The 12,552-nt window shown below is 58.7% G+C and overlaps 1 protein-coding gene across 2 annotated transcripts in view; it reads left to right on the top strand.

Moving 5' to 3' along the window:
• The window catches only part of SUFU (SUFU negative regulator of hedgehog signaling), a 63,157-nt gene extending 50,915 nt beyond the window's left edge, over positions 1-12,242 (top strand). For both annotated transcript variants that reach the window (XM_045291250.1, XM_030885966.2), the window contains exons 9-10: positions 6,533-6,601; positions 9,323-12,242. In XM_045291250.1, the coding sequence (XP_045147185.1) occupies positions 6,533-6,601; positions 9,323-9,412 (159 nt within the window). In that variant the 3' untranslated portion in view covers positions 9,413-12,242. The remainder of the gene's footprint in view (positions 1-6,532; positions 6,602-9,322) is intronic.
• The last annotated feature ends 310 nt before the right edge of the window (positions 12,243-12,552 follow it).

Below are 12,552 nucleotides of genomic sequence, written 5' to 3'. Positions count from 1 at the left end.
TCCATTTTCCTTGGAACTTTATGAATACCCCTCCCACGTGTCCTGAAGGTTGGGAATGTAGGGATGAGGGTCTTCCCAAACTCAAGAAGAAATGACTTGCAGTTTGCTTTCACTTCCTTACCCCAGGAAGCAGTCTCCTCCTCCTCTCCCAGGAGCAGGGGGACCAGGAACATGGAGGCTGGCCCAGGAAGGGGTGACCAGTCTCTCCAGTTATGCTAGCCTTGCCCCTCAGTTCACCCTAAACCAACGGAAGGGAGAAGGGGGTGCCCCTGACCCCACCCCCACCCCAGCCCCTCATTGGGCTTGAGAACTGGCCACCCACTGGCTCCCCAGCACATGGTCCCCTCCTGTGGGCTGTTGCCTGGGGAACCAGGGAGCGGTGGGAAAGAGCCGCTGGCCTCGGCATGTTTCAATAAAGTTGCTGTGCTGGGAGCTGCTTAATCAAAGGCCTGTGCTATGGGCTCATTAGTGTGGTCCACCACGGGGGCCTGCTCGAAGGGGAGCTCCCGGGAAGGCTGGCCGAGGCCCCACTGCCCAAGCATGCACCCTCACTAGCTAGCTTGCTTGCCCAGGGATTTCTCAGGCCCTTTCCAGGAGCCCTGGGAAACCCTCCGACCCGGCCGGGCCCCAGCCAGATTCCCAGCACCGGCCCTCCTCCTTCCGAGGCAGTCAGCATGCCTGCCTCCAACTGCCTGCTGGCCTGCCTTCCCCTAGGGGTCCTGCCATTGCAGTCACAGACAGCTCCCTAGCTTGTGGGAACCTGGGCTTGTGATGACATTCGGGCCTCTAGGTCACCCCGTGGGGCTGGCTGTCTCCCCAGAAGGCTGCGGGACCTCCTGGAGGCCTGGGGATAGCTCTGAGCCAGATTCATCAGTGAGGCCCTTTGCCCTGGGCCAAGAAGCACCCTCAGGCCCCTCAGCAGAGAAGCCGGCCTTCACAGGGCAAGAAGAGACTCCTGTTCCCGGGGTGCTCACACCCTCCCTGTGGGTCCCTGCTGAACGGGGAGGGGCTGCCATGACTTTCTTGCATCAGCCTGGAGAGCCCGCCTGTCTGCCAGCCTTGGCACCTGCCTCTGGCCCAAGCCCAGCCCTGCTATCTCTTGGGGGAATGGCACCGCTTTGGCACCCCACAGGAGGGAAGAGTGACAGGGGAGATGCTGGGAGGAAAAGGGCAGGCGGTTAGGGACACTGGGCCTCTTTGGAGGCACCGTTAGGATGGCCCCAGGCCCCAGACGGGCCTGAACCCTCTCCTGCCTGACAGCCCCGGGACAGTCAGGGCCACAGCACACAGGAAAGCAGGGACAGCTGCTGCACCGGATGAGCACAGTGGACGCTCCCTGACCTCGGAGGAGCCAGGGGAGTGGGAACCCAGCTCTGGTTCCCAGGATCCCGTCCAGAGGCTGAGACCTGCACTCCCTCAGCTTTACCACCTGTAAACCCTCTCAGACCCTGGGTGGGAGGCCTGCCAAGGTCCTGTCTGGTACCGCCTCCCCCCACCCACACACACATTTCCCCCACATTCCCTCACCCCAGTGGCTTTTCCACAAGCCTCTCCCTCAAGTCTGTCAACACTGGGGTGTAAGTCCCCCGAGCGGGAGCCTGACCTGAAGTTGAGGCACTTATCCGTCCCCAGCCAGGGCTGGTCAGAACGGGGAGAGGGCTCTGCTCCAGAGCTCATATCACCAAATAGATTTTTTTTTTTTAAGCCCGAGATGCTTTCTCGGCTGCCTGGTGTCTGATAGCTCACCCAGGTGGCACCCCCATCCTCAGCCATTCTCTACCAGCCCTGATGAGAGGCCCCCGCTTGGGAGAGGAAATTTAGCGGCTGCTCTGGTGGGCTGTCCTCCCAGCCCGCCGCTGACTCACCACTCGCTCCTGGACAAGGCCCGCCTTCCCCACCCACCCAGCTGGCTGCTGCGTGGAGGATGACTTGGGAATTCCTGGCCCAGGCCTTTGGTGCCCCGACCGTTCTCCTTCCACGGGTGAACCTGGCCACCTGTGCCACCCAGGTTGTCCTGGGACTGCACCCACAAGGGCGTGCAGGGACAATGGCACCCCGCTGTGTCCTCAGCAGCCAGCAGCCCAGCCAGAGCAGGAGTCTGAACCTGCTTCTGGCCACCAACGCCAACTGCCTGCCACCCACCAAGAGCAGGAAATGAGTGAGGCCTCCCCGGGCAGGCTCCGCCACGCCACAGCTGGTACCTCCACACAGGCCCCTGCCACGAGCCTGGGCGGTCTGCAGGCTGGACAGGCTGCCCTCTGGCTTTTCTCTGGCATGTTGGGGGGAAGGGATGGAGACAGGCGTCCTGCCACCTGGGTGTCAGAGCAGCTCCTTGGCAAGCTCCCCCACACGCCCCCCCCACCCCCATTGTCCACAGCACACTTCCTTCCCCGAGAGAAGGAAAGGGAGGGATACAAAGCTAAGCTCCTCGATGGGAAGCACGAACACATCAACACGCAGAGCAAACGAAGCCCTGGACAAAGTGTGGACTGTCCACTGCAAGGGGAAGGAGCGGCATTGTCAGCTGCTGTTTGCAGACCTGGGACTGACATTGACCACAGGCATTTGAATTGATGTCACATCTCAGCTGCGGGACTCCTGCTTTGCAACCCAGCCGGGCCTGCCCAGGACAGGTGCCGATGAAAGATCACTTTTCAGGTTCCCTCCTGGAACTTGTCGGGGCCTGGGCAACGGGGAGGTTGCTGACAATCCTCCCTCGCCACCACTCAACCAGGCTGGCATTGGCACGTGGTATGAGCCCACTGGAGTCAGCAAAGATCCACAGCCTTGTTAGGCTGCGGTGGGGCACCCAGTGCGGGTGCCGTGGCCTGGGCCACCAGTCTGATTCCAGTCGGGACGGAGCCTCGTTATTTGTTCTTGTGGGCCATTCAGTCACTTCCAACTCAGTGACCCCTCCGTGACAGGACAGAGCTGTCCTATGGTTCTGAGACTATAATCTGGTGCAGTGGCTAAGGCTCTGGACTGCTAAGCTCAAGGCCAGCAGTTCAAACCCACCAGCCACCCTTTCGGAGAAAGATGAGAAGACTTCCATCTCCAGAAACCCTTTGGAGCAGTTCTCTGCTGTGTTCGGAGGTCACTTTGGGTGGGAAGTGACCTGCCTGCCGAGGGAGGGTGGCCATCACCCAGGAGCAGACCACTGTGCACCCAGGCACACATGTTGCTGTGGCCTAGCAACTGCACACTTTACCAAGTGTCTCCCAGTGTTAGAAGTGTGTGTCTCTCACTAAAGGGTCTCCTTCCTCCAAGGGCTGTGTGCGCACCTCACTTGGGATAACAAAATAAGATTTCACACCTGGCTCCTGGCAAGTGCTCCTGTCTTCCTCATAATCATTATTATTTCTACCGCTGTTTGTCCTGAGCCCAGGTCAGTTGTTTTATGTCTGTATCTATACCAGCCTGGAAATTCGCCCCCAAGCCCTGAGAAGCCGTCTCGATTTGAGCATGGCTCTCTGGCCTTTCCACATGGCCAGCCTGGGTTTGGAAACAGACAGCGTGTGGCTGGCTGTCTGGGAAGCTTGGGACTGGAGCCCCACAGAGACCCACTTGAGCTGAGCAGGTGGCTGCTTGGGGTTGGGATCACAGCTTGAGCAGCGATGAGCACCCTGACCTCCCCACAGAGGAGAGAGAGGGGTCGGTCCGAGGAGACAGACTTCTGGAGTTGGGACCAGAGTAGCCACCCAGGCAGGAAAAGGGCTCCCGCCCCCACCCCACCATGCAGCCAGACGGCTGTGCCTCTGGTCCAGAGTCATCTCTTGGTTCCACCTCACCTGCAACTGGGAGAGATCGCCTCCCTCCCTGCAGCGTCTTGGGGAGGACCTAGTGAAATGACTGGCATTGGGCCCTTGCGCAGTGCCTAGGGAGGACCCATAGCCTGCTGTTTTAGCCGCTGCCTTTACGCCTGCCGTGACCATAAGCGGACTCATTATCTGTGGCAGAGCCCGGCAGCTAACTCCGTGGGGACCAGTGAGTTCCAGGAGCCCTAGGCCTCCCGAGTGAGCAAGCAAGTGAGCGGCGCGGGCTTTTCCCACAGTTGTATCACAACAGTGAGTCTGTTCCTCGCGAGAGCACCCTGGAGCTGTCTGTCTCCTGCCCTGTTGATGGGATCTGTTAGCATGCTCAGCTCCAGGTCTGAAATATACAAAGAACAGGGCCTGTTTGTTCAATCCCAGCTTCTAAGGTTTAGCTCCCAAAGGAAATTAAATTAGGTGCCTGGAGCTATGACAGTCTGTCGCGTTGCTTTGCAGGGAATGCCATCCTTAATATCACGCAGTCCTCATGTCTAATTTCCCCCCTTTAATCTTTTAAAAAATAATGCGGTTTCCAGCAGGACCCAGCAAGTCACCAAATGTGAAAATTGAGGAGGCAAAGAGGTGTAAAAAGTCAGATTGACTGGGGTTTGTCCCCTTTTTTTGTTTTTCATTGTGTTGTTGTTTTTTTTTTGGGGGGTGTCAGTTCTTGCCACCCTTGCGCTAATTGGTTGCAAAGGTAGCCCCCCACAGAAGGTCCTGAGCCTGCTGGATGCACTGCTGCCCGCTCCCCCAGCACCAGGACCAGACCCTCGTCAGGGGTGGATGGCGGATGCTCCTCAGAGAAGCTCCTTGGGTGGCCCGGGTGGCCTGTAGTCCCTCTAGCCTCTCCCCCCCTGCCTGCCTCTTTCCCCCTCCCGCCCGCCTCGCCCCCAGCCATCACAGTGACAGACCTGTTTACCTCTAGCAGAAAGCCCCACCCTGAAAAGTCTGTGTGGGCTCAAGTCTACCCCGCCGGCCCCACTGGAGCCATTGTAACACCACTGGGTTTGAGGTATGCTTGTGTTTGTGCTAGCATTTGCAGAAATGGCAGGAAGCCCCAGAAATGCCAACAATATGAATGTGACTTTTATGCCGCACACACAGACCGGTGATCACTGGAAACGCTGGACTTTTGCTGGGGGAGTGGGCAGCGGTGGCAAGTGTACATGCTGGGGCAGGGGTGGGGATGGGGGCAGAGAAGGATGGAGGAGAGGCTACCTCCGTGCCTGCATTCCCAGAGCTCCACCCAGGGCCAGGCCTAGCAGAGGTGTCCGGGCAATGCTTCTGAGACTAATGGATCGAGGGGCACGTGAGTGGGAAAATGCAACAGTGAGTAAATATCTTGGGGCTCAGAGTCCAGGATTTGAAAGCAGTTCTTGGGTTTGGTGCCCACGCACGACGGCAATGTGGTCTTGTCTCGTGATATTCGGCCAGTTCCCTAACCTCTCTGGGCCTTGGCCCTCTTCTATCAGGAGGGCTGACTGAGAGAAGATGCTAGTGCGAGTGTGGTGGTGGTGGTCCGCTCCCTCCCTTCCCCCAGCCCATCCATCCCCCTTTCTCTGAAGCCTTCCATCCCCGAGGTCCCCAGTGACCCTGCTTGTCCGCTCTCCCTTTTCTGCCAAGTCTCTGTGTCCCACGAGCCAACCCTGTTTGGAATGCCAACTCTTCTCTGGTTTCCAGGGGAGCTTATCAGAGTGGACACCTTCCAGGGGAAATCTACTGGGTATTTTCTCTTACGTTCTAGATTTCCATCCTTCTCACAGGGAGGGTTTCCCTCCCAGGAGCCCTCCCCTTTGTCCGTGTTCTCTGCACCCACACAGGGTGTTCCAGGGCCCGCTAGAGGAAGCCAGGGCAGTCTGGCCGGAGCAGACCCTGGCGAGAAAGGACCCTGAGAGTGTAGACTCTAGAGAGAGCGGTTGCACCTTCCCATTGGCTGTGAAAGCCTCTTCAGGGACCGAGGGGGCCGACTGGCAGCACCCCCTGAATAGTGGGCTCAAGACCACCCTCAGACCAGAACCAACCAAGTGGCAGAGCCAGCTGGGGGTGAGGAGTGAAGAGGGGCACCCAGGAGGAACTCAGCCGCCATACCGAGTGGGGCTAGCGAGGATATGAAGGCGGGTGGATTGGGAGTGGGAGTGGAGGGTCCCTTTCCCATCTGTTAACTGAGGGCAGTGGGTCCCCAGCCTCCCACGTCACCGACCTGCACATTTGTGGATGTACTTTTGGGGCCATTTCCAGATTCCAGATGGGGCTGGGATCCCAAATCCAAACAGATTCCTTTTGTCCTACCAAGTGGTTGGGGCGGACCTGGGAGCCCTTTGGGCCAGGAGGGAGTTGGCGGCAGCTGTTCTCTGCCCCACCTCCACCCCCAGCTTTTCTGCTCCCCTCCACCTTGCCACAGCAAGCAGCGGGCCTGCCAGCCAGGAGACTTCCAGGGTTTCCCTTTAGGCTTCTTCATTTCTGGCTCCGTTCTAGGGCCTGGGCCACACACCCCCCTCCAGGTCTCGCCTCCTGCCCCAGGCCTCTGATATTGAGGGGGGAGTCCCGGGGGTGGGGGAGGAAGCCAACCTTTGTGCCTGCCCTTGGAACGGTCACCAAGGATCTCCACCAGGGACTCAGACCCCCTCCGAGGCCAGAAGAAAGCGCCCTAGCTTGGCATACAGAGAACCACATCTTTAAAAAAATAAAATAAAATAAAAGCCTGCCTTGTGCCTCCTTCCCAGATTCTGTTGACTGAAGAGTTTGTAGAGAAAATGCTGGAGGACTTAGAAGATTTGACTTCTCCAGAGGAAGTAAGCCTGTTTGATTCTGACAGCGGGCTCCAGTCTCCAGGAGCCTGTGCACGTCTGTGCGTGCGTGTGCATGCGTGAGTGGGGGTGTGTGTGGGGGTGGGGTGGGGTGGCTGCAGCTTCCGGTGCCTCTCTGAGGTCCCCCCAGAGGACCGGTTGGGGAGGAGACACCCCCACCCCCACCCCCGAGATGCCGGATCACCCCACAGCTCCCTGCCCTGGCCCCAGCCCCTGTAAGGACACTCAGCAAGTGGAATTGCCAGCCTCTGAGAACCTCACTGCAGAGGCAGCCAGGACCTTCAGGCTAGCGAGAGTTCCACCCCCTCGTCACTGTGTTCTCTGGCAAGTTCTGAACAGAAAGCCCATGTCTGCTGCCAGAGAACATTCCACTGGGCAGTTCTGGTGGGCAGCAAGGGACTCCTCTCTCGCCCAGGGCCACCCAGGAATTAGTTACCCTCCTTCCCTTCCTAGGCTCTTCCCAGCCTGAGATCACAGCCAGCGGCACTGGCAGGCCAGGTGGGGCTTAAGCCCCCCCCAGAACCCCCCCATGGCCAGCCACCCCTCTGGGGCACATGAACAGAGTCCATAAACCCCTTTGTTTTGCTTCCTTGTTCCCAGCATCCTCATTTGCAGGGACTTACCTCATTCTGGAAAGTCCCTTTCCCTCCCCCAGCCTGCTGCTCACCAGTGCCCCAGTGGGATCTGCACCTCTGTCGCCTCCAAGCCCTGGTGGATTAGTGGAGCCTCGCAAGCTATCCCCCACGCTAGAGTGGTCCCATGGCTCCCCACCTTGAGGCTGAGACAGACCCTGCCTTTGCCCTTTCTGTCTGGAGCTGCTTGGGGGTGGTGGTGGTGGGGGGGAATTCCTTCACCTCCCTGGGCCCAGCAGGACTGGTGCTGGCACCCACAGGCCTCTGCCAGTGAAGAGGCTGAGAGGGGCTCAGGGTGGGTAAGGCAGGGCGGGGTGGGGTGGGGCTGATCTCCCAGGGAACAGGAACTCCCCAGAGCCTGAGGCCAGCCCTGAGAGGCTAGTGTCCCCTCTGTCCTGTGGGATGCCACTTGATAAAGTCATTCATCCATGCATTCACCAAGCAGGCACCGAGCACCCAGCCTGTGGCAGCCCTGGTGCCAGCTCCTCAGCCCCCCACCAGGCTCCGCACTTGAGGCCCAGCTCCCCATGTATCCCGGCCAGAGCCAGCTGCCCAGAAGTGCTTCCGGAGAGGCCTGTCACCCTGGGATGGCGCTGTGCCAGACCACTGCTTTGAGCTTGGGTGTCAAGGGGACAGGAGGGGGGGCAGTCCCAGCAGGAGAGCCAGGGGGAGCTCAAGAAAGTAGGTCACTGAAAATTACTTCTTCCTCTATCCCCTGTCCAGAAGCTGTCCCCCCACACCCTGCCTCACTCTCCACTTGGGTTCTGGCATGACCAGTCCTGGTCAGAGGGAGGGAGCCAGCAGGAAGTGCCAGGCCTGCCCACTTCCAGCCCAGCTGTCACTGGTCTGCCCTCCCCTTCAGCCTGGACATGACTCCTTGCTCATCCCTGGGACAGTGGGAGAGACACAAAAGGCAAACCCTGTGTCTGCACTCCAGCAGCTGTCCCAGCCCAGGGGCACCTACAAGCACCAGCTGGGTGCCAGGCCACGTGCAGGGGAGCCCAGTAGGGCAGCCTCACCCCACCTTTCCGCCAGCAGTTCCTGGGCCAGTGAGAGAACCCACACTATAGGCCAGCGGTTTTCAACCTGGAGGTTGCAACCCCCTTGGGGGTCGAACGACCCTTTCACAGGGGTCGCCTAAGACCACATAAATATTTCACAATATATAATTACATATTATTTTGTAATTAATTAGTATGCTTTAATTATGTTCAGTTTGTAATAATGAAAGTACATCCTGCATATCAGATATTTGCATGGCGATTCATAACAGTAGCAAAATTACAGTTATGAAGTAGCAACGAAAGTACTTTCATGGTTGGGGGTCACCACATGAGGAACTGTATTAAAGGGTCGAGGCATTAAGAAGGTTGAGCACCACTACTATAGGCAAACTGATGATTCCTGGGGTGGGGCAGGAAGACCCCTCCAGCCGGTGGCCTTGACTGAGGAGGAGTCCAAGGGAGCAGGCTAGAAGTCGCTCTCCTCCTCATCCCCACCCCTCAGAGCCCACATTGTGGGACTGACTCTGGGGCTAAGCCAGGACCCCCTTCCCTTTGGACCCTTTGGCACAGGCCACAAGTTCCAGGATCCTTCCCACAGCAGCCTCAGAAAGAGAGGCCATGGCCCGGGCAGCACCACAGGGTCCCAGACCTCAAGCCACTTCCCTGTAGCACAAGCAGCCTCCCCCTCGCCTCCATCCTCCAGCGCCAGGGGCCTCTGGGAGCAGATTCCTTACATGCTTGTGGCCGGAGGCAGAACCAAGGAAGTGAGCAGGAGAGGAGGTCAGCAGAGTCAAGAAAGAGTTAGAAAACAGGCCTCCTCCAGCCCTGGTTAATGATTGTCAGGGTGAGGGGCCGCTGGGGTCAGCAAACTACAGCAGCTTAGCCCCGGCTGCCCAGCTGGGCCGAGTGTTGGGAATTACCGATGCCCAGCAACCCCGGGGCTTGTTTTGCCCCCAGCACACCTGGGATGAGGAAGGCCTGGGTCTGGGCAAGGGGCCTTGCCCGAGGAGGCGGAGGTGTGCCTGGTATCGTCTTGCAACTATCTGCTAACTGTGTCTCCCCTTCCGCAGTTCAAACTTCCCAAAGAGTACAGCTGGCCTGAGAAGAAGCTGAAGGTCTCCATCCTGCCCGACGTGGTGTTTGACAGCCCACTGCACTAGCTGGGGCTGGGCCCTATGGGGCCTCGGGGGGCCCAGCCGCTCCCCAGTGACTTCAGTGCAACAGCAGCAGAACTGAGAGTCCCGCAAATAAAAGGAGACGTCTGAGGATGAGTGTGCAGTCCAGCGGGGTGCTGGGCCAGGCCGTGGGCCCTGCCCACCTCCTGCTCGGGGGCTTCCCCCACCCAGCCAGCCGAGCCACGGCCCTGCTGGCCAGTGAGCGGGTCTTGCTGCGGCACCAGGATCTGGTTTGTGATTTGAAACTGCACCCTTGATGTGCCCCCTGGGTTGGGACAGGTGACCCCCTCACCTGCCCGTGCCAGGAGGAAGAGGTCCACGGGCCAGGCACAGCTATGGCTCGGCCTCGCTCAGCTCCAGAGAGCCATGGGAGTGTGGCTCTGCTGGCCACAGAACAGTGCCTCCCAGTGTGCTTGGTTTTCTTCATCCTTATTTTATTTTTCTGAAACTGGATGATGTCTTATTGCTCTGCAGAGATGTCCGGAAGCTTTGTATATACTGTTTTTTTGTTTTTTTTATAAAACAGAACTTTATTCCCAGGTGAATTTAACCTTTCCGACAACAGAGGCCACCGCCACAGGAAAAGGTGCCTGGTGTATGCCCGGCAGCCCCTGCCCTGCAAGAGCCCGCCTTGCAGAGTGAGCTGGGGAGGGTAGTGGGTGGGCGGAGTCCTGAAACACACTCCCCCTGGTAGCCTTGAGCCCGGTGAGCTGGGGCCAGGACGGGGGTCTACTTCTCCCGTGAACTGGGGCCTCTCCCGAGGACCATCTGCGTCTCAGCCTCCTTTTCTGGCTTTGTCACCCAACCAGGCCCCCCTGGGAGAGAGTGAGGCCCTGCCCCTTACAGACTATCGCCTCTTGCCGCTCAGGGCCTGGGTCTCAGCTCTGTGGTCACCTCCATCCCATTTCTCAGGCTCCTGGGCCTGCCAACCTCTGACTGACTCCTAAAGCAGCACAGCAGTGGGTCCCTCCCTTTGGCTTGCAAGCACCGCACTGTCCCCTCCCACGCACCCTGCATCCTTTTCGTTCTCATCTTTCCTTCCCATTCCTTGGCCTGACTCCTCCTCTGTGTCCCTCACCCCAAAGACTGCAGATCGCTGGAGCTTCCAAAGCCCTTGGTTTGGGAGTGGGGCTCTTCTGGGATTGCCTCCCACCCCGGGCCCAGGGTCAGCAAGACCCTTTCTTGCTCCCAGACCCCCTGAGACTGCAACTTTAAGACACTCCCACCTTCCTGCAAACAGCCATCTTATCTGCCAGGGACCCTACAGGGGGCCTTCACTGCCCTGGCCTCTCCCACCGCACATACAGGCAGTACAAGGCCACAGGGCCTGCTGGTGATAGATCAGGAGGGCCTTGCCTGGGCTCTCCGGGGGCAGGAGGGACTGGAGCTTGGGCTAGCCTCTCCCAGGCGGATCCCGCTGGAGAGGTACAGGGGAGAGGAGCTTACCTTGGCCTGATGCAATGCGGGCAGCAGCTGTGCCTTCTACTGCCCCGAGAACTTTTCCAAAAGGTCACTTCCTGGCCATCACCCACCCACCACCCAGCCCTGCCTCTGAAGTTCTTGTATGGTTACATTTTGTGGACGGGGAGATGCCTTTAGTTTGCCTCCTTTCCTTGCCATCCTGACCTACCTCTCCTTGAGTCTTCTCCCAGGGACCTGCCAACGACTTCCTGCAGCAGGATGAGCTGCCTGGTTCTCAGGGGAAGAGGGCATTTTCTGAGCTCAGCTGGGTCATGGGTGAAAGGCAGCTGATTCGAGCCTGTGTGGATCGATGGTCAGCCTCACCTCCAGCCAGGGTCCAGCTGGGACCAGGCCTCCACCACCTTCCTACGGAGCACTGGTGAGGGACGGGAACAGCGGCCGCCTGTCCATCTCCCACCTGGTCTCCTTTCCTTTGGGTGGTGGTTCCTTCCCAGAGGTCTCAGGATCCATAGTTGGGGAGCAGACCCTCCCTGATTATCGCTCGGGCAAGGGCTAGCATGTGCCACCGGGCTCAATGCCCCAAGCTTGTGCAGGGGGTTCACATGCTGCAGGTTTCTGGGAGTTCCTCCCTCATTGTGGGGTGGAGAGGTAGGGTGCTTCCCATCTCCTTTTGGCTCTTCTCAGGCACCCCAGGACTTGCCCCTCCAGGTGCGGTGCTGGTGCTGGAGCCTCTCTAAAGAGGCGCCACTGCCGTGTTCACCTGTTATGTAAGGGGGACTCGTGGTGCCCCTCACCCCCAGGTCCAGTGTGGGTGGAAAGAAGCTGGCAGAGCCAGCTGCCGACTCAAGAGTATGGGGGAGGCCCCATGCAAGGTCTCAGGTCTGTCTGGGGAGCTGGTGCCTCTCCCTACTCCCCTCCCCTTCCAAACGAAGAGCCCCAAGGTGGGGACTGGGGATGCCTTGAACAGAGTCTACAAAGGCTAGAGCATTTCTAAAGTTAGACCCAGGTCTTGAGACTGCGTGTGGAGCAGAGGGGGCCCCTGAAGGCTGCTGCCCCTATGGGGCAGAGCTGCAGCCAACTCCCTAGACCCTATTTTTGTATCTGGTTGTCTGTCCTCTCCGACTGCCAGGCCCTCCCGGCCAAGTGAGTCACCTGGCCTCAGGTTGCGTCAGGCGCCCTGTAGAAAAACCCCTTTTGTACAAGTACCTGAAAGCTGCAACCAGCAGCCTTTTGTAGAATTTTCTATTCGTTTTTAATGTCAGTGGCGATGCGCTTCCCGGGGGCTGCAGTTGGCCTGGGACTTTTGTAAGGATTTTTGGATGACTCAGATGTCCTCTCCTCCCCGTCTCCTCCTCTTCCATGTAATCTAAGTGCATTAAACATATTTGCAGAAGTGGCTGTGTCCTGTGCTCTTTGCCGGCTGCCTGGAGTTGGAGGGCGGGAAATGGGGGCAGAGGGGTCAGTGGGTGGACTCATCCACTTAGGAGTGGGGAGGGCCCCAAGCCTGATGTTGGCAGTGAAGGGGGTACCAAGCTACAGGATCCAGCAGCTGGTAATGCTTTGGTTCTCAACCTGTGGGTTGCAACCCCTTGGGGGGGGGGGGTAGGGGCTGAATGACCCTGTCACAGGGGTCTCCAGATTCATAACAGTAGCAAAATGACAGCTATGAAGTAGCAACGAAAATAATTTTATGGTTGGGGGGG

This window comes from Echinops telfairi, unplaced genomic scaffold (genome assembly GCF_000313985.2).
Source record: "Echinops telfairi isolate 266 unplaced genomic scaffold, ASM31398v2 ScPeMD7_70;HRSCAF=299, whole genome shotgun sequence".
In the NCBI taxonomy this organism is placed as follows: domain Eukaryota; kingdom Metazoa; phylum Chordata; class Mammalia; order Afrosoricida; family Tenrecidae; genus Echinops; species Echinops telfairi.
The sequence above is the reverse complement of the archived record's forward strand: the minus strand, read 5'-3'. Positions and strand labels throughout refer to the sequence as shown.